Here is a 19,684-nt window from a genome sequence, read left to right as displayed (position 1 = left end):
TAAGCGGGGGGAGCACACTTCCCAGTTATCAAGACAGTGTTGCATGTGTGACGTCCTTGGTTGGCTCCGGTTGTAACTCTTGATTTTCCTCGCTGACGGTCGCTTTCCTTTTCAGACTGTTTGCCTTCATCTGAGCGTCAAATTTGTTTCTTTTTCTTTGGATTTTCACTTCTTTTTGAAGTTGTATCTGTAGTCATCCATCTTTTCTTTGTTTGTTCATCCATAGTAGATTACTGTTTACTCGCAACACTTGCAGAGACCGGACAAGCAGCCGCTTAGCTCCGCCTACCCTCTCTGGCAGAGCAACCACTGCTGGGTTATGGAAAACGTGTCACTAACTGGGCGCCGCTTGTGATTTTTTCTGAATGTCGCCACAGACATCCAGACCATAATACTGCAAATGCAAAGGCTGGGCCATAGGCCCAACCACCATTGTGTTACCTCATTCGGTGATAGATTGTGACTTAACAGACATTTACTTAAACGACAATCTTTAAGATATATCTTTAAATAAATGATAAATGAGTTATGTTTATTAAACTATTATAGAAATTAGAATAGAATTAATATTCTGTCAAAGAAGGAGCATTATTTCATGTTCTTTACTTTGTGTGTGTATGTTTTAACCTCCACATCTCACATGTGGGGCTGCACGGGGGTGCAGTGGTTAGCCATCACCTCACAGCTAGAAGAGTATTTCTGTTCTCCCTGTGCATGCGTTGGTTCCCTCCAGGTACTCCGGCTTCCTCCCACAGTCCAAAGACATGCTCGTTTGGTTCATTGGTGACTCTAAATTGCCCGCTGGTGTGAGTGTGAGCGTGAAAGGTCGTCTGTCTCTATGTGTCAGCCCTGTGATTGACTGGCGATCAGTCCAGGGTGTAACCCCGCCTCTCGCCCAATGACAGCTGGGATAGGCTCCAGCTCCCTCACGACCCTGGACAGGATAAGCGGTATAGATAATGGATGGATGAATGTCCCTATGTATCAGGTACACCTCAAAGTATACAAAATATACCATTTGGTGGCTGAATAAACAAATAAAATCACTTCTGGAGTTTACATGAACTTTTGATTAGCTTGTCAGTAAACAAGCCTGAAATCAGAAAGTGCGGTTAATCATGAATGTTGAAAGATTAGCAAAACTCAAGTTATGCTAAAACTGTCTAATTAATGTTATCTTAAATTAACAGATATTTCTAAGGAACAAATCAGTAAACAGTCTTATCATCGCCTGCACAGGCCATCAGACGCTGGACTCCCAGCAGTAAAAACAACATTCATTTGTCCCTCGTTTCAGGATACGAGTGATAAGCAGCACAATTATACCATTATATCTGCCATGTAGGGGAGGAGGACAGGATGAGGGGGAGAGAAGGAGAAGAGGGGAGAGTGGGAGCAGACAGTAGGCTTGGTGTTTTTGCTGTGTTTAGGATTTCATCACCCAGACGGCTACAGACTAATCCCTGGAGACTCCTTCCTTACTTAGGAAATACTTCCTTCCGTCACACTGACAGAGACGTGATGTCTCTACTGTAAACAACTAAAGTGAAGCAGAGACGCACAATCCTGAGAAACACGCAGTCCAAGAGATGAGAAACAACGTCACACTGATGTTTTCTTTAACTGAAGCATGTTTGTGGTTAAATCCAGACCAGTTTCCTTTTTGTATCAGTTATAGAAACTAAGTATGATGCACCAGAGCACAGCCCTGATTTGTGTCTGGTTTACCGTTTAGTTGGACGTCTAAATTATTCAAAGAATTTTGGTTAAACTTGCCGCTGACTTCCAGAAAAAGAGTTATTATGGCCTGAACCATTCACTTAACATACCACCGAATCAAAGTAACATGGTTTGTGCGGAGGGCCGAGTGTCAGCTCCGTCTTTGCTGTACACTGCTACCAGCTGTAAATATTTCAGCTGCACAGTCAGCTCTCCTGCACAAACATCACACTTGAATATTACTCTGTTGCTCCCCACACAGCTCAGCGCTGTATAAATCGCTACAATAAAGTAAAAAAAAAACGTATAAATCTGTCATAAAGATAGAGTTCCTGTTAAGCAGCGTGCTGTATCATCTAATCTAGAAAATGGCCCTAAGACAACAGCCAGCAGCCATAAATCTCCATTTCAAACGGGCACACAGGAGACAACAATGTAAAGTGCTGACTGCTGTGTGTATTTTTAGGCCTCATCTCTATGCAGCGAGCAGCTACAGTGCAGCGTGTGTGTTTGAATGTGACAGTCAGGAAATGTAAGACAGAGAAAGTCAGTGTTTGTGTGTGTGACTGCTGATGTTCACCTCTAGGAAGCAGCAGTAAACTGAACACATAGAAATATACACACACAAACACACACACTTGCAGACTGATGGAGAGTCAGCAATTAGCTTCACGTCCGACATTGTAAAAGCTCTCGAGGGTTTGTCTTGGAATGTCAGAAGAGGATGCTGGGTATTAAAAAGTTATTTATAGCAAAAGACAATATAAACTCGCCTCCAGTTTCTGTGGTTCAAAAGACTCGAGCTAAACTAAAATAACAATCTTAAAGAAAAGAATGAGAGATGTAAACTCCTGCATAGAGACACTTGTAAACCAGAAGAACACTTGGAGAGCGTGGACCTCTGCCAAGGCCAACAATCTAGTCTTGTCTTCACCCATGCATTATGTGTTAAAACTATTTGTGATTATGCACGTGCTATGCTGGCTAACAAAAACCTTTAAAAAGGCCCTTATTGGTTATATTAGCTGTGTCACAATCCAGGAGCTGCAGCCTTCGAGGGAGGCGGTCTACAGAGGATGTAGAACTGAAATGAGACGGTCTGATCTACGGAGGATTTCCTGTTTGCGTCACCAGCTGTTCCTGCCCTTACCCTTGCATCACCAAACGCTGCTTCTGTCGCCTAGCAACAGGTAGCTAGCGGACTAACAAGCTAGCATATCTAACGTCGAATAAGTTAACCCATTATTTTAAAGATTATTTGGTTCAAGAGCCCTTTCGGTTTTTTTAAACATGTGTAACACTTGCTATTCGATTGAGTTGAAACCAAAAACTTTATTTGTATGTGTGTATCCCTCGGCCATTTAAGAGTCCGCCGTCTACATCTCAAGATACACTGGGCGCGGGAAAAAGGAGGACGCATTTATCGGCCGCATCTGAAGGAGCCTTCGAAATGGGACAGCCTTCACGCACCGCTGTGACGCAATTGGCCTACAAATACTGCCTTCGAAGGCTGCAGCCCCTGGATTGGGACACAGCTATTGACTGTTATGTTTGTATGTTGTTTGCACTCCAACATTCACTTTCCCATAGATAACGTTGTTACAATTGTGTCACTATTATTATTGGATCAGGGCTAAAATGTAACGGGCTCTTTTCTGGCCCATGCTACATCTTTCTACCAAGTTTCATCAAAATCAGGCACATGGATCAGTATAAAAACATGACAACCTTGGCAGAGGTGATGAAAGCATGTTCACATGAAGGACTTTTTGTGAAATACATCTACATGCTTTCTTGGAGAGATTGATGATAGAAGAGGGACTTTTCCAATGTTCTTCTCGTTGATTTGAAGCTGCAGGTAGCAGTCGGTTAGCTTAGCATTAAGACTGGAATCAGCTGGGCTGATGATTTGTAGAAGTTACATAATCCACCTACCAGCTCTTCTAAAGCTTACTTTTAAACTCAGTGATATCTTATGGTTATTTTGTACAAAAGACAAAGGAAGTCACTGCTTACAGATAAGAAATAGTCTGCCTCATTACCCCTAGGACAACAGCACATGTTTTTACCCTTTTGTTTTTTGTACGGATTAAACAAACAAGATATAACATATTATAAAGTGAACTTCTGAGGATTTTGAAGGCAGAATTTAGTACCTTTGAGAGAGCCAGGCTAGCTGTTTCCCCCGTTTATAGTCTTTCTGCGCAGCTAAGCTAACTAGTAGCTGGCTATACCTTTATATTTTACCAACTGATAGCCTGTAACATTGATATAAATCTTCTCATCTAACTCTCTGACATTTTGGGGCATATTTGTTTTCTTGCAAACCATTCCTGTAGAAGGATGATGGTAACAACATAAGAAAAGCGCTATGCTAACCAGCATGTCTGACACAGGAGCTACGAAAGGAGACAGAGGGGAAAATAGCCGTGGTCAGTCAAACTACGTTGTTTCTTTGCAGCAGCCCAAGCGCTCGGATTGTTGAAGGGTATTGACTCTGAATAATCCTGCTTCCCTCTAAATCCTCATCCTCTGACTTCAAACAGTGTGCAAAGGCTTTCAATAGAACCTGGCATCCTCCCAACTTTCTCTCCGTCAGTCGCTCATTCTTCTTCTTCGCATTCTTCTTCCCTCTCTGTCCTCCCCTGGATCAACTGTCCAGCCTTGAATCACAAAGCCAAGCCCAAACTCCGTGGAAATCTCGAGGAGAGGCCCCTGCAATGGCTCGCAAAAACACACATACGCACCAACGCTTACGCACACACACGTACTCACACTGCTCTTGTAAGAGTGACAACAAAGAAGGCACGGCTGTGGACCTGGTGGACAAAGAGTCTGCTAAATGAAAGGTCCCACTCAAAGGAGCAGAGAGCAGGTTAGAGAGGATTTGAAGGCCAGCGGTGGGAATCAACCAATGAAATCTTTAAACAAAATCCAACCAATGCTCAGTATATTCAGCAAGTATTCATCCCACATTCATCATGCAAGAATCAGTGCCTTTGCTCAAATTTAAACCTTCACATCTTTCATTCCTCACACACACAAAATATTTTCATAGCTTTTTATTCTTAACAAAAAAACCTGTTCTTTGTGTTTTGAAAAAGTCCAACTTTTCGGGAGATTGGTGAGGGCTATGTTTGCAGTTCAACTTGCAAAAGAAGGAAGGAAAAATTGACATTTGAAATTCAATTTAATTGGTAAGTATTCGCAAATAAAAGTCTTTGTGTACAAGGTGTATAACATCTAGTTGGGTAATCTCAACATACTGACTGTGGGAAAACATTACTGAGAAGACAAAACGCTTTAATTGGTCTCCTTAATGTGTCAAATAAAGACGATTCTGAGCTGGGGAACATCGGACCTAGAAGAACATGCGCTTGAGAACATACACGGGTGATTTGTTGTATATGCTAACACTAGCATGCTAAAATGCTCACAATAACAATGTTAACATACTTATGTTTAGCAGGTAAGATGTTTACCATGATCATCTTCTATTGGCATGATAACGAGCACTTAACACAACGTACAGTTGAGGCTTGTGGGTATGTCGTTTGATTGGTAGGAATTTGGCCGAGGTGTCTGATGATTGAAATTTAAAAGAATCACCAAAGTCATTTCAGTTGCTGCTGAAGTGCAAATGAATATCTGTCTGGACTTTTAAAGCAATCCTTTAGATCACTGCAGGGATATTCACTCTTATCCACAACCTTATGTTGGCAGTTGAGGAAAAGTCTGGGCATCAACAATGACATTCTTACTCTAAGGGCCATAAATGTCAACATCTGTTGGATGGGTTGGCAGATATTTCCCAAGATAAGAGAAAATTGTAACCTTCTGGTGACGCTAGAGGAAAAGCCAGATGATCACCAAAGTCATTAGGGTATCTCCTCTGGGCATCATGAATATCTGCAGGTAAATGGATCCCGTATTAGCTGTGATATCATAGTCTATACCAAAGCCAGGGACCAAGATATGAACCGGCAGAGAGGCATTGCCATCCCTGTATCTATTCTGCCAACGTGGATAAAAAAGCTTTTAAGATCTTCAGATATGCCGTAAAGGTGGAATAAGCTTCAGTGGTTTTACAGAGAAAGAAAACAACTGTTAAACTGTGTGTTTGCAATCCTGCTTAAAACATAAAACTGATGTAATATACCTCACACCTCTTATATCGTGGTCTCAGGTATTTTTTCATTACCCGCAGCATACTAAGAAAAAAAAACACCTCTGTGTGAAATTGCCTGCTGCTTCTTGAGGGGAATATAAAATGAGGAATGTTCATATGCAAGACAAAAGATCCTAAAATGCAGAGTCCTATAAAAAGCTGCATATTTTCCCTGACTGAGGCAGGCGGCCAATTTGTGACCAACATAGAAAGTTTACTGGAAGCAAACACTGTGTTACTGTAGTCAGTGATGCAGCGCTGCTCAGGGCTGGTCTGAGGACAATATCTGTGTGCCTGGTGAGAAATTACTGTGTTGAACTTGGAATTCTTGGAGAAATGTGGATTTTAAAAGGAGCGGTTAGGTGAGTGTGGTGGCTGCTGCAGCTCTGCTTTTAGAACAGCTCCTTTCACAATATCTGAAGAAGCTCGGGGAATATTAAAGAAACAAAGGAAGGGTGTTTACCCAGAAATCAATGCAAAGTGTAAAAATCGATTTAATGGAATACATCGGATATTTTAGGTAGGACTCGTGCTTGTGTAGAAAACAATTAAAATGTCCCCAGGTGGATATTTTATCTACTTTAGTGATGTAATTAGATTTTACTGCATTATTAGCAAGATTTGTCCAAACTGACAGGTTCATATTTAAAGCTAAGTGAGGAGTTTTTAGTGATTCATACAAGGAGATCAACAGCACATGGGTGAAACTTTCTTTCTTTACTTTTTCCACTGCAAAAATTCTCAGTGAGTGATGTGTTTATATTTTAAAAGAAAGCAGGATGAGATTTTTCACCAGAAAACAAATCTTACAGATAAAAGGGTACGTCTTTGTCCACAGGGGGCGCCAAAATCGACACAAACTTAAAGCTCCTCACAGGAGCTTTAAATTCTCATTTGATTACGTAACTTATCCAACCCATCCCACCCAATGGTTTCACCTATTGACAAATAAAGTTGATTAGGATATCAGTCCAATAAATGTCTCTTTGAGAAACATCTTTTTAGATTTCATGGGAACTTTAGGAATACTTTACACACCATGTACATTTTGACACAGGCTTTTTTAAACACAGGTAGACAGTATGGGTAATAATACAGGGCCTGCTTTAAAACAAAAACAAATAAGCAATTTAAGAACACGGCGAGAAACTAAATGCCATAAAAAAGTAGCCAAATTCAGTCTGTTAAAAGCAACTAAAATAGCTTTGACATTAAGCTAAAGGAGCTGTAATTTAGAATAATGTGGAATATTAAATAAAGGGAGCGTCACTGTCCAAAGGAAAATATGTAACAAGTAATAAGAGTTTTTTATGGGTTGATAAAATGTTTCTATTTATAAAATGAATGAAACATTTAAACACTTCATAAGTTGAATAATGAATTGTTGAATAATGAATTCTTTTACAGGGTTCAAACAGGATGTTGTGTGGTGCGGGCGATTGCCTTACGCTTTATGTCTGAATCAATTCACTGAAATAGAAATTGTGCTGCAAAAAAAGTAATCTATCTAATCAGCAGCAATCAAAACAACTTTACTCCCCCCCACTGAGACCTCCATGTTTGGCACAGATTGTGTCGTCTAATTTGACGGCTGATTGTGGTCTCCACTCAGTCAAGCTGTGAGGCCGCTGCCATTCAACTATGTTCCTCTTTCGACTCAAAGAGTAAAAGATGGCCAGTGGATCCTTTAAAAGCTGGTAAACAGAAACACAATTAGCATTTATGAGTGCAAATAGCAAGTCCGGAGCACAACGGGCTACCTTTCCACTTCAACGACAACCAGCACTCAGTCCTCACTGTTTGATCTCACATTCATCAGAAACACTCGAGCTCCAACAAAACAGAAGCTCACAATTAGAAGCAGAGCAAATAAAAAAGCAAAGGCTGACTGTGTCTGCGGGAGTCCTGTGAGTCATGTTGACTGAAACTTATTTTTCTTCCCAGGCTAGAAACCAAATGAGACATTGACTGGAAGGAAGACCACAAGCCACAAAGGGTTAATGGCCACAAAAGCCCCATGCTGCATTCAGGTTACAGTAGCATCGGGTTTAATTAAAATATGGTCCAATTAAGTGTTCAGGCAATATTTCTGGAGGCTTTAGGTGAATTATGGGATTTTATAATAAACACCTTGTGGTACCTCGTATCAATTTTTTTGTTGACCAAATTTTTGACTTTGTTTGTCATTTAAATGAGTGTGCGTGTACAGCACAAGCAGGCGTCTCTTGTTTTAAAGGAATAGTTCAACATTTTAGAAAAGTACTAATTGGCATTTTTGTAGCATTTAAAGAGAAGAGACACCGTAATACCTGTGCCTGCATTGAGCTAGATCCAGAAGATATTAGCTTAACTTAGCTTAGCCTAGCATACAGATTCAAAGCAGGGTGAAACAGCTGGTCCGACCTTTGTCCAAATATTACAAAAATACAGCTACAAACACCCCTAAACTCACAAATTAACTCACTGTGTGTCGTGTGATTAATCCATACACAAACAGGATTTTTCAAAAGACGGAGGCTGGGCTGGAGTCTCCAACAGGCAACCTCTCTAAACATCTCCAGACAGTCGTTGTACACAGAAAGCAACAATTGCAGCACATAGCTCTCTGTAAAATTACAACAGTTGTTTTTCTATTTCTTTACAGACTAAAGAAACAATCTGTTTATCTCTTTGGTGGCATCTATGGCGAAAGGCAGTTGTTAAAGGTGTGTTTTCGGACAGCGATTGAGTAACCACCTATGCAGTGCTAACAGACAACGGAAAAAATTGTTTGGCGCCTCACAGACAAGTGAGTGCAAGAGCGATTTTTCTTCGATCTTCTCTGGCAAACCACTGCAGGGTGATGGAAAACACACCAATAACTCTGGTTGCTTATATATTATCGCCTAGTTCAAAGCATATGCAAGGGCTTTCATTATGGGCTATAGGCTCAGGCACCATTGTGTTAACTTAGTCCTGGTATAATGAATTAATACACATCAGTTGAAATAAAAAAAATGTAAGCTTCAACTTAAAAAAACAGATAACCTGTTGAAATGAGTTTGATTGATTTGTTGAAAGAAGGATTTGAGCCAAGCTAGCTTCAGTTCATTTGTGTTTTCAGTTTTTATGCTAGGGCTATGCTAATCACCTTGAAACTGGCTTAATACTTCACAAACAGATATGAGACAGGTATTAATCTCTCCATCCTCTTATTGACCAAAATGTCAAACTAGTCTCACAAAGCAATCGGTTGACATTTTGGGAGTTATGCTAATTCGTTTGGGCTTAGTGGAAATTGTTAGCTTTAGACTGAGCCGTGTTTCAAGTCTTTATGCTAAGCCTAGCTAACAGAGAGTAGCCTTATATTTATCTTTGAATTAGCCTGTATATTTCCTTGATGTTCTGTCCCTACTGAGTGTACACGTTTTTTGTTGTTGAATTCAGGTTCAGTCGGACCATGACAGACTGCTCCACCAGCAGGGAGCAAGTTCCAACAAAATCCTTCTCTTCTGAAATCCCATAAGGATTTTATATTTGACATAAGCTGGAGTATCTTTCAGTTCTGTAGTCAGCACATGGCGATGCTTTCCAAATGCTTCTCTGAATCAAAGCTTGTACCAAAAGCAGGGCCTTCCTTTGATCTGCTGATCTCAGACCGTTTTGCTGCGATTCGAGCACCACTTCTCAGACACTCTCTCAGACATCTCAACAGCTGATTCACTGTGGTTTCTGTGTCTGAGTTTTATTTGAGTCCTGCCCCACGGGGCACTGGGATTGCACAGGTTGGTTGCCATGGATGTAAGACAAACCTGCGCGGGATGAAAAAAGATCTCCCCTGAAGCTGTGCTCAGCAGGCCGCATATTTGTGCATTGTGTGCTCGATGCGCAGGAACCTCACAACCGGTGAATGAAAACATGCAATCCTGAGAGACTTACTGACAGACCAGGGGCAGGAGGGGAGGAAAAAAAGATGTGCTGCAAAGCTCAAAGGCCGGCTGCTTGACATTATTCCATCAACTCGGTCTTTTTTTCAGGTTTTTCTACCCCTGTTGTCCAGCTATCTTTTGGCAGCGAGATAACTTGAAAGGCAGCAGTCAGGTTCATTTAAGGACGAGATATTGAAATAATGTTTCATATTTCTCTGCAGAAAGGAGAAAAATGTAATAAACCATAACTGCGGGAGGAGCCGTGCTTTGAAGTTCCTCTCATAATTAACTGCTCAAGCGTTTGTGCTGCTCATTATGCTAAAGTATTGAGTGCTTTTTCTACATAAAACATGCCCATGAAGATTTGTGAAGACCCATTAAAAGCACAAAAACATGCGCATAAATTCTATTTTAAACAGCATTATATTGGTTGCTGTTATTCTCAGAGTCTCCTGAGTGTTTCAGACTGTAATCCATCTACATTCCTCTAATTTCTCCATGCCCCCTCTGCCTTCAGCTGCATCATATAAAGATGCCTAATTGAAGGCTTTTGCACAAAACAAATGACCACATTAGCCGCCCCCCTTTTAACTCGTCCTTCTTCCTGTCTGTGTTTGCAATGCATTAAACACTCTGCTTGTTCTCTGTTGTCTCTCAAATTACAGTGCAGGCTGCCAATCATTCGGAGACTAAAACAAATTGACTTGTTTTTCTGCAAAACCTCAACCCACCCACCTACTGTCTATTTTCCTCCTCTGAAAAAGTGTTTATAGTGAAGCAGAGCAGTAAAACTACAGGAGGGAGAGAGGGCAGAGAGTCAATGTAAGATTTTATTCCAATTCCAGCATGAGTTGTAAACTTGTTGGCCCTTTTCCACTTCCATTATCATCTGAAAACACCCCAAAACAAAACTCACAGTCACACAAGATGGATAACAAACAATTCGCTCAAATTAATTCAGCATCATTGAACGCTCCCTAGATAGGAGGACGGATTAAATGCTTGACTTGTGTTTCTTTTATGTCTGCACATGAACAGCAAAATAGCTCTTTTCCACTCTGTTAAGATCTAAGAAGCTGCCAGACATTTTTGTTCCTCCGTGCTTCCCATACATATGGTGCCACAGAGTTTTCTTCCATGTGACAAAGGCTCTTAAAACCTCTACAGCCCGACAGAACAATGCCACGTGGGTGGCTCCTGTGTGTATGCGTGCATGCGTATGCGTATGCGTGTGTGTGGGATGTAAACAGATATGTTGGGCTGTGAGTCAAAAAGTCTGCATTAACATTTGAACAAGTATTAGCTTTTATCAACAGGGATTTACTTTGAGAGAAAGACAAACAAATCTAAACAGGAAGGGAGGGACAGTTTGGTTTGTAGTGCACTTTTTTCATGTGTAATTTGAAGTTTGTAGCTGTGTCATGATGATTAAAGATGTGATCCTACTAATTACTTTCAAGGGAAGATATGTTTGGATTACAGCTCAAAGGATTACTGAATAAGTAAGTTAAGATAGCAGCTACTCTTAGGAGGTCACACACGTTATATATAAAAACAAAACGGTTAATAGCAGTGGGCTTTGTGTGTGTTTATAGTCTTTTTAAACTTGTCTTACTGTTTGCCTCATTGATCATTGTGGTAACTTGTTGCATCTTGCATCTGTTCTGGATTTTCCTTCATCAATCAAGCTGCCTTTCTGGGAATGTGACTGTGTATGTCTCTCACAATATCTATGAGTGAGTACAGACAATTGTTCCGTTTACGGACAAGGATACAACTACAGAAACTCATCGGATTGCATGCAAACTTGTGCTGTAAACTGAGTGGATATCTTGTAGAGATGTTGACACACCAATAGTACTGTGGAACACTTTTTGTGCGTATTGTTCTTCCCCTGAGTGACAGTTGGTGACAGTAACGCGCTGACGAACAAAGCAATGTGCAAAAAAGTAAGCTTAGAACAAGACAATGTGCGTGTAAATACAAAAGTAATTAAAAATGAACAAAATTAGCTTTGTATATGTTTTATATTGAAGGAACTGCACTTTGCATTTTTATTAAACAACCTTAATAGGCAGAGGAGTTTAGTCCCAGTCCTGTTCCACAGGCAGGTCGGAAACTCTTTTGTCCCCCTGGCCATAAGACTGTACAACTCCTCTCGGTGAGGGAAAGGGGGAAGCAAACAACGCACAGACGGAAAAGTGAATTTACACCAGGACTTAAAGCATCGTGACACTTTAACGCTCACTTATTTATGGTTATAAATCTCTACTCATCATGTTTAAATTTGCAGTACCTCCATACAGCCACTATTGACTGACTATCTATCTATCTATCCATCCATCCATCCATCCATCTATAAAGGAGCCCTGTGATTGACTGGCAATCAGTCCAAGGTGTACCCTACCTCTCGCCATATGACGGGTGGGATTGACTCAAGCCCCTTGCGACCATCAACAGGATAAGCTGGATGGATGGATTGATGCATAATTAAGTGGGTTTTGGTGAGAAACTTAATGTTAAAACTCATTTTTGGTTGGTTGAAAACTCCACAGGTCACCTTTAAAGTCAATAAACATTAAATTAAAAGCAATATTTTTCGATATTAGCAAGTAATGGCTGAAGTCTTTTCAAGCAAAAATACCAAACATGGTATTAAGCTCTTGTTCTAGTTTCTCAAATTTGGATATTTGCGTTGTTTTCAGTGGAGTTGTTGACTGTTGGTTTGATTAATTAGCATCTGAATCTGTCAAATCAAGCTTTGGGAATTATGAACCACACAATTATTCAATAAATAATCATCACATTAATCAATAATGAATTAATAAGCAGCTGCAGCTTTACTTTGTACTCTAGATTCACGTATCATAAAAACACCTCAGGAACACAACATCATGACATGTAATATTCAGAGCGTCTATACTGCGGCTGTGACTCCAACATGGAGACCTAAATTGCTGAGCGTCTGTTGCCACTTGTGTTATGCAGCCTGGAAGTTGGAGGCAGCCGCCAATGTTTGTTGACTGATGAGAGCCGATGTTGACAGGGAACTCTGTTTGGTTTGGCTGGAGTGCACACAGGCTGCCATTCCTCAGATGAAACCATGTGAGCGCTGTTCATTTTGTGCAGACTTTTTTGACTGGCCCTGTGTGAACGAACCTGCCAGCTCAGAAACTGACATTCTGAGCAGAAAGAAAAATACATCTACGGAAATCAAAGAAGGCTAAATGCCTATTAAAGAGACAAGGCTGGTGGTTTATTTTCCGACTGTCAAATAATAATAATAATTCCACGGCCAGAATCAACAGAGAACTGATCCTTCAAACAAGTACTGTATGTTTAGCCAAAGCCTGATTTAGCTCACTTTTCTGTGCCATAAACCTCCATTGTTGTCTTACACTGTTAAAAACACACCACACAGCCACTGTGTTTCACTGTGCAACTTGTTCCTTCATTTAAGTCCATTTAACATAAGCTGTCCTGCTGTTATAAACACTCATCAGAGCACTGAATAAGTATTAATCCGCTGCTGAAACTAGTCCCCTACATATATACTCCTTACTTTAAGGGCCAGGTCGCCGATTTTCAATCTTAGTCCTATCATGTTATTATGGGGAGCTAATGCCTTTATGGTAGGAAAAAAATGCAATATCGCTCTGTGCCTTTTTAGGACGCTATCCGCTTCTCCAATGGGCCCTGAAAAAGCAGGGAGCTTGCTAAACTACACTTCCTCAATCTAGGACGCCCGCCTCCGATGTCGTGTCTCATTCAAAATAGTCAGGTTTGAAATGTAGACTGCAGACCTGAAGATATTTTAGATGATCCACCTGTACATTCTCGTCGTATTTCAGATTCTGTAACGCTCTGAGCCATTGCCTGCAGCGATAGGGTAGTATTTCACTCCAGCGTCTCTCGCTGTTCCGTTCCTTTCAGAGGGAGGGGCGCAATGCACGCTGGGTGTTGTAGGAATGTAGAATGGGCGAAACCACGAGCTGTTTGTACAACTTTCTCCACAGCTATGGCGCGAATTTCAAATATTATTGCTTCTATCGATGACAAAGAACACCAGCTTTGACTGACAGTGGCTTTTTCCAGGGGTGAATTGCTCCTTTAAGTTACCAATGCATTTGCTTTAAAAATGCATGTTCTGGGAGAAGAAAACTCATCTTTGTGAGCCATTTGTAAAGATTTACCAGTTTAATTTGGGGCTAATTGCGATCGACAGGGAAGAGAAGTATTGAAAGATCAACAAACTAAAGATGAAATAAATAAAATAGCAGCAGACGTTTCCTTTAGAAAGAAAACCTGCTCTAAACTTAGATAAAACAGTTTGCAACTTTGTTCCAAGTTAACAGTATTTTAGTGGTGGCATGCGTCATACACATCATCATAAATGCTGAGTATTTTAGTCCACCTTCAGAGGCTGAGTACACACGTCATCTGATGATGGCATTGCCCCTTCAAACCTCAGCTAAATCACTGTGATCATGCACGACTCTCCTGTAAATCATTCGAGTTCTGGAGGAGGATAACAGCGCGTCTTAAAACAGAGAGACATCATTAAAGTGAATTAGCTTAATCATACGTCTGCACGTTCAAGTCATAAGCTTCTGTATTTGTTGCCCACCCATTTCAGCAGTCATATGACAGCTACCAGATAGAGTGGGGGAGACATCCCAGGCCGGGGAGGACGAGCACGCAGACGAAGCAAGTTGTTGCCTGTATGTTAAGTGTCAGTCATTGCTGGGTGAGAGGATGGAGAGGAATGGAAAACAATGAGAGGAAGAGGTGGAAACAAACGTGGGGATGGGAAGCTGTCAGTTTATTATGCGTGTATGATGGGATGACTGCGTTCCAGCGCTCTAAATATGAGGATTAGATTTTCTTATGAGGGTAAAGTAGAGCAGGACACCTTGCACAGGAAGAGATGTGATTAGGTAAAGCTCCAGTGCATTTTCCTGACAGATATTCACCTTTAAAGACAGCCTTCAGCAAACCGTTCTAATCTCCAGATCAGAGTAGCTGTAGATCTGCAGGGAGCACAGACTTGGCTCTGTTTGCTCTGAAGTGGTGCCCTGCTGCACGCACGCACACACACACACACACTGACTCATCCACTGTTTTTACAGCACCCACACAAACACCGACTCCTAATGCATACCCCGACTCAGAAATACACACAAACATCTACACACGTACAATTATCCGTGTAAACATTTGCGGCCTCATCTCAGCACACGCTTATGAAGTTCAATCTTTACAACAGCGATGAATAAACACACAGAGCAGTTACCTTGAAAAGCAGCAACGTTGCGAGAGATGAGGAACTTGAGGCTGGAGCTGGACGTCTGCAGGAGGTTCTGGATGTCTCTGCGGGCCGCCACCTGGTACTTCTCCTCCATCTTCTTGGTGCAGCAGCTCAGGTTCTTGGACATGCACACCTGAAGGTCTGAACCTGAGAGTCATTGAGATTACATGGTGTGATCTTCAAACATTATAGACCTTTTTCTCAAGGTGCAAGTGTAACAACATATACAATATGAAACATAGCACTGTCAGGAGAATACAAGATACAATAAGTTAACATCAATATGGTGGAATAAAAGTGATTTATTTTTGGTTTAGCGTGTATGAATTAAGCAGGCATATCATTTTGGGCTTTTAGGAAACAGATTAGATTTAAAGTTTTAGGAATGGCTTGAAAATCTTTCTGTTTTTGTGGTGGAGCAAACAGAATATTTGCTATGAAGAGTTTAAGTCTTTTGGGTTTAGGAAAAGCCATCACAATAGATACATGTTGTTAAACTGGGGTTTTTTTTTTCTTTTCATCACCATCTGTTTATTTTTCTGAGACAGGAATGCTTACCTCTGAGACTGGAGTGTAATAATAATACATGACAGGCATAAACTGGGGCGGAGGATTTGCTATTCGCTTTCTTCAGGCTGCTCCACTTTCCTTCACACATTCCACAGACATCCAATCAGGTGGATTTGACACCCAAAACTCCCTGAAGGTGTGAATAACTGAGTGTGTCTAACTATCTTCTGGATTATCTGTGTGATAAAGTCACAAATGTCCAAACTGACAAGCAGCTTCCCTTCCTGTAGCAGCCTTCATCAGCTAGAGCAGTGGTCGTCAATCTGGGGGTCACGACCCCAGAGGGGGTCCCAAGATAATTTTGGGGGTCGCCAGGTGGTTGTGGAGAAAAAATAAACATTTAACTGGGGAATAGTTTTTTACATTACATCACATGTGCCAGTTACATTATCTGTTTTAGAATAGATTATATTTAGTGTGTTTGTGAGAGTCAACGTGTGCGTGCGCATTAGTTCTGATTGGACACAAAAAATTCATTCAAGTCATTGTAGCAGTTTTGTGCCAAAGTATTGCTATAGCAGCTATAGCCAGTTTTAAAGGATTGAACTGATTGATATTTGACTGACAGGGATGGGGTTGGCGAACACTTAGTCATTCTGGGCGACTCGAGAAGGAACCACGGAGCTAGAGAACAAGAACAGGCTAAAGTCATGCTAACTCTGTTAGACTGTACTGACGCACAGCAGTACTCTAGCTTACCACTAACAACAGCATGCTAACACACTTACAAGAGCATTGCTATTATGCTCATGGGATAATGGTTAACATGTTTACCATCTTAAATTATGATAATAAAAACACTTGCTAATTCGCCTATAACACGGCCACGGCCTCCGATACCACCTAAAATGTGGTATCAGGTATTGGCTAGTATCCAGTGCCTCGATGCCTCGATGCCTCTGGTTTAATAACAAATAACAGACAACACAAACATGGTGCTAGAGCTATAAAAATATCAGTGATCACCGTTTTTCTACCAAAAAAGTGTATATTATTTTTATTGCATTCATATCTGAGGTCACACTCACTATTGGCCAGTACTCAAGTCTAGGTATTGGAATCAATATCAGGAGGGGAAAAAATGGGATCCTAACATCTCTCCCACTGGATAAAATCTCAGGGACAACCAAAGTCAAACTGCTTATGGTGCCACAGAAAGAGTCAGGAGATCATCATAGTCTGCCTGGGGGCCATGAATCTCATGAATTTCATCACAATCTATGTTGATATATGTGTACCCAACTGTTTGAATGACTGACCAACAAGAGGTGTTTGTCTTGTCGTTGCGGTCAATCTAGAAGAAAGTACTCGGTGAGCAAATGTTGGCAAAAATCTAAAAACAAGCTTAATCTATATGCCTAAAAATGTGGTAACGTTTTCTATGTCTTGAAGTACTCAAGTTAAAGAATCCTGTAGTTAAGCAAGACAACCGAAACAACTGGGACCTGACAGAAGATCTGAGTCAGAGCGTTATCACCTTACCCAAGCCATGTCTCAGGTTTTCCACTATGAGCAAATGTAAGCAATCTGCGCACATACGGGACAATCAAAACATCTTAAAAGCGACCCAAAACCCCGCAGAAGCCTCTCTGACATGCCTAGGCAGAGCTCGCAGAGATGTTGCCAGAGACGCTATCAGCTCCCTGCGAGGTTCAAGAGTGAGGAGGGAGCAGAGCGGGCGATGGCACACGTGGAGGAATTCAAACTCTCCCAGATAAGACAACTTGAAAGTGCCTCAGGTCCTGCTTTTCTAAATGCTTACCAGAACTATTTCCACTTCTAACACCGCAGACAGCATCTTTGAGTGGGTGAGGTGATGAACTTCTGACCCAAACTGAGAGCTTTTTAACACAACTTTTTAGACAGTCACCAACATTTCTGGAGGTTTTTTTTTTACCTAAGCACCAAACAAAGTATAGATATTGTCTGAAATCATGCTCTAGGATCAACAATACTTCCTATCGCCCCCTTTACGTTATCTGATGTATTTCAGTGATATTTTTCCATCAAGGAAACAGTATTTCAGTAGGGGTTGAATGGGTTTTAACTGTGAGGCTGCCAGATAGGTTAGAAGAGGTGCAGTTTTGATTAGTAGCGAGTGTTTTAACAGGATTTCGTTGATGCTAAACTTGGAGTGGTTTAAGGAGGAGAAGGTTTAAAGCTGCAATGATGAATCTATTAGTTGTCATCTACTAAATATATCGCCAAGAATTTTGCGCATCGATTAATCCGTTTCAGTAATTCTTTAAGACAAAAACAGGCAAACATATCTGATTCCAGCTTGTTTAATGTGAATATCTTACAGTTTTTTACTCCTCTGTGAAACCCAAAAGTTTTGGACAAAACAAGAGATTTGAGGACATCTTCTTGGCTCTCTGAGAACCATTTCACACACTAAATAACTCATCGATTAATCTAGAAAATAACTGACACATGAAATATCATTAGTTGCAGCCCTCAATTACAACTCTGCAAAGAAATAGCACAGCGTTCTGTATCCATACAACCACATGGGCGTGATTATGGGGCAGGAGTGTTGATGGCATTATACGGGTTATTTAGAGGTTTAGGGGGCGTTTGAGGGTTTTCTGTCAATTGAGTGGGTTTCCTCCCAGCAGCAGAGGAAAGGGCTGGTGAAGTTTATAGGGAGTAGTTTGTGGCAGGATGGCAGTCAACACCATTAAGATTTACTTTTCCAAGAGAGGCACAGAGACCAGCAGCAGCAGCAAGAAGGCAAGTCAGTGACAGCCAGCATGAAATATAGACACCCATAATCCACCCCCCCAAAAAAAACTCAGAGAAGTTTCATGTGGAGTTGCGTTGTGGGTGGTGTTCGGAAAGTTAAGTGAACCCTAGTTTACCTAACTTTACACACAATAATTCCTGTTTATCCCCCAAAGCCACTTATCTACTTTGAATGCCCAAAAGAGCAGGGTTTGGTTTATTTTTTCATCATGACCAAGAAGTAATCTCAGCTGCTTTAGCTTCCTTGTTTCATGGGATTATGGCAGCACAAGTTATATTAGCTCATGTACTGGTAATACAGAGAAGTAAACAATGAGTGGTGGCTTTTATAGGCTGTTTTGTTGTTCCAAAAACCGGAAAATCTCCAAACCTAATCCTGAAAAAGTACTTCTTATCAATGAAATACTGCTAAACATAAGACACAGAACATATTTCTCCTGTACAGAGGAATGGAGTAATATTTGTGCTGTGATTTCAGACTCTTAAAAGCTTGATTTAAAAGTCACACAAAACGATGTAATTTAGCTCAAAGCTCTCCTGTTCTTGTGTCTATATCATTATCATAACTGCACACACGCCTCTCAAATGGGTTTTAAAAGGTGTGTTTGGTAACTACAGACTTCAAGAAGGCAGAAAATGACAGGTTAAAAGTTTCAGCGAAGTTAATGAGCTCTACGGGGAGGTAATGTTGGTTTGAATAACGCCTGAGCTGTATATCTCTCATTCACTTGTTGACATGTTGATGCTTTGGTTGCCATGTAGATAGCCTAAGTAAAGAACATGGAGCCTAATGTTGACGCAGATATGTGGCTACATTTAGATTAATGGCTCATTAGAGTGTAGGAGAATAATCTCCGATTATCACACACAGAATTGTTCAGTCTAGGAGATGACCTCAAACATACCTGGTCTGGGACTTGCAGGCAATAACTGACTCGGTCCAATTTGCCGGAGTTGGAAAACTTTTCGCACCTCGTCGCATCTGTTTGTGCTCCCGAACACTAATCCAGAGCAACACACCAGGAAGATGTAGTTCGTCCACAGCACACCCATTTTAATTAAAATCCCGGGTTAAAACTCCGCACAAAAAAGAAGCCTGTTTGAAGTTGTGGTGCCCTCTGAACCTGTAGCCCGCTCAGGTGAGTCGCGTCCACATTTCAGGATTCACTTTCGATCATGTGGCGTCCGTGTTCGTCTCGATGTGACGCTCCAGACAAACATTTAAATCCACACAGAGAGCAAGTTACCGCGGGGAGACTCCTCTGT

At 41.1% G+C, this 19,684-nt stretch overlaps 1 protein-coding gene across 1 annotated transcript in view; it reads right to left on the bottom strand.

The window, feature by feature from the left end:
- Positions 1-19,684, bottom strand: part of gpc5a (glypican 5a) — a 136,412-nt gene extending 116,728 nt beyond the window's left edge. The window contains exons 1-2 of the mRNA XM_069657996.1: positions 19,324-19,684; positions 15,089-15,250 (exon numbers count right to left, since the gene is read on the bottom strand). Of these exons, the coding sequence (XP_069514097.1) occupies positions 15,089-15,250; positions 19,324-19,471 (310 nt within the window). The 5' untranslated portion in view covers positions 19,472-19,684. The remainder of the gene's footprint in view (positions 1-15,088; positions 15,251-19,323) is intronic.

The sequence above is a fragment of the Semicossyphus pulcher genome, unplaced genomic scaffold (genome assembly GCF_022749685.1).
Source record: "Semicossyphus pulcher isolate SPU_LCO1_2020_fin unplaced genomic scaffold, fSemPul1.0.p SCAF_1, whole genome shotgun sequence".
In the NCBI taxonomy this organism is placed as follows: Eukaryota; Metazoa; Chordata; class Actinopteri; order Labriformes; family Labridae; genus Semicossyphus; species Semicossyphus pulcher.
The sequence above is the reverse complement of the archived record's forward strand: the minus strand, read 5'-3'. Positions and strand labels throughout refer to the sequence as shown.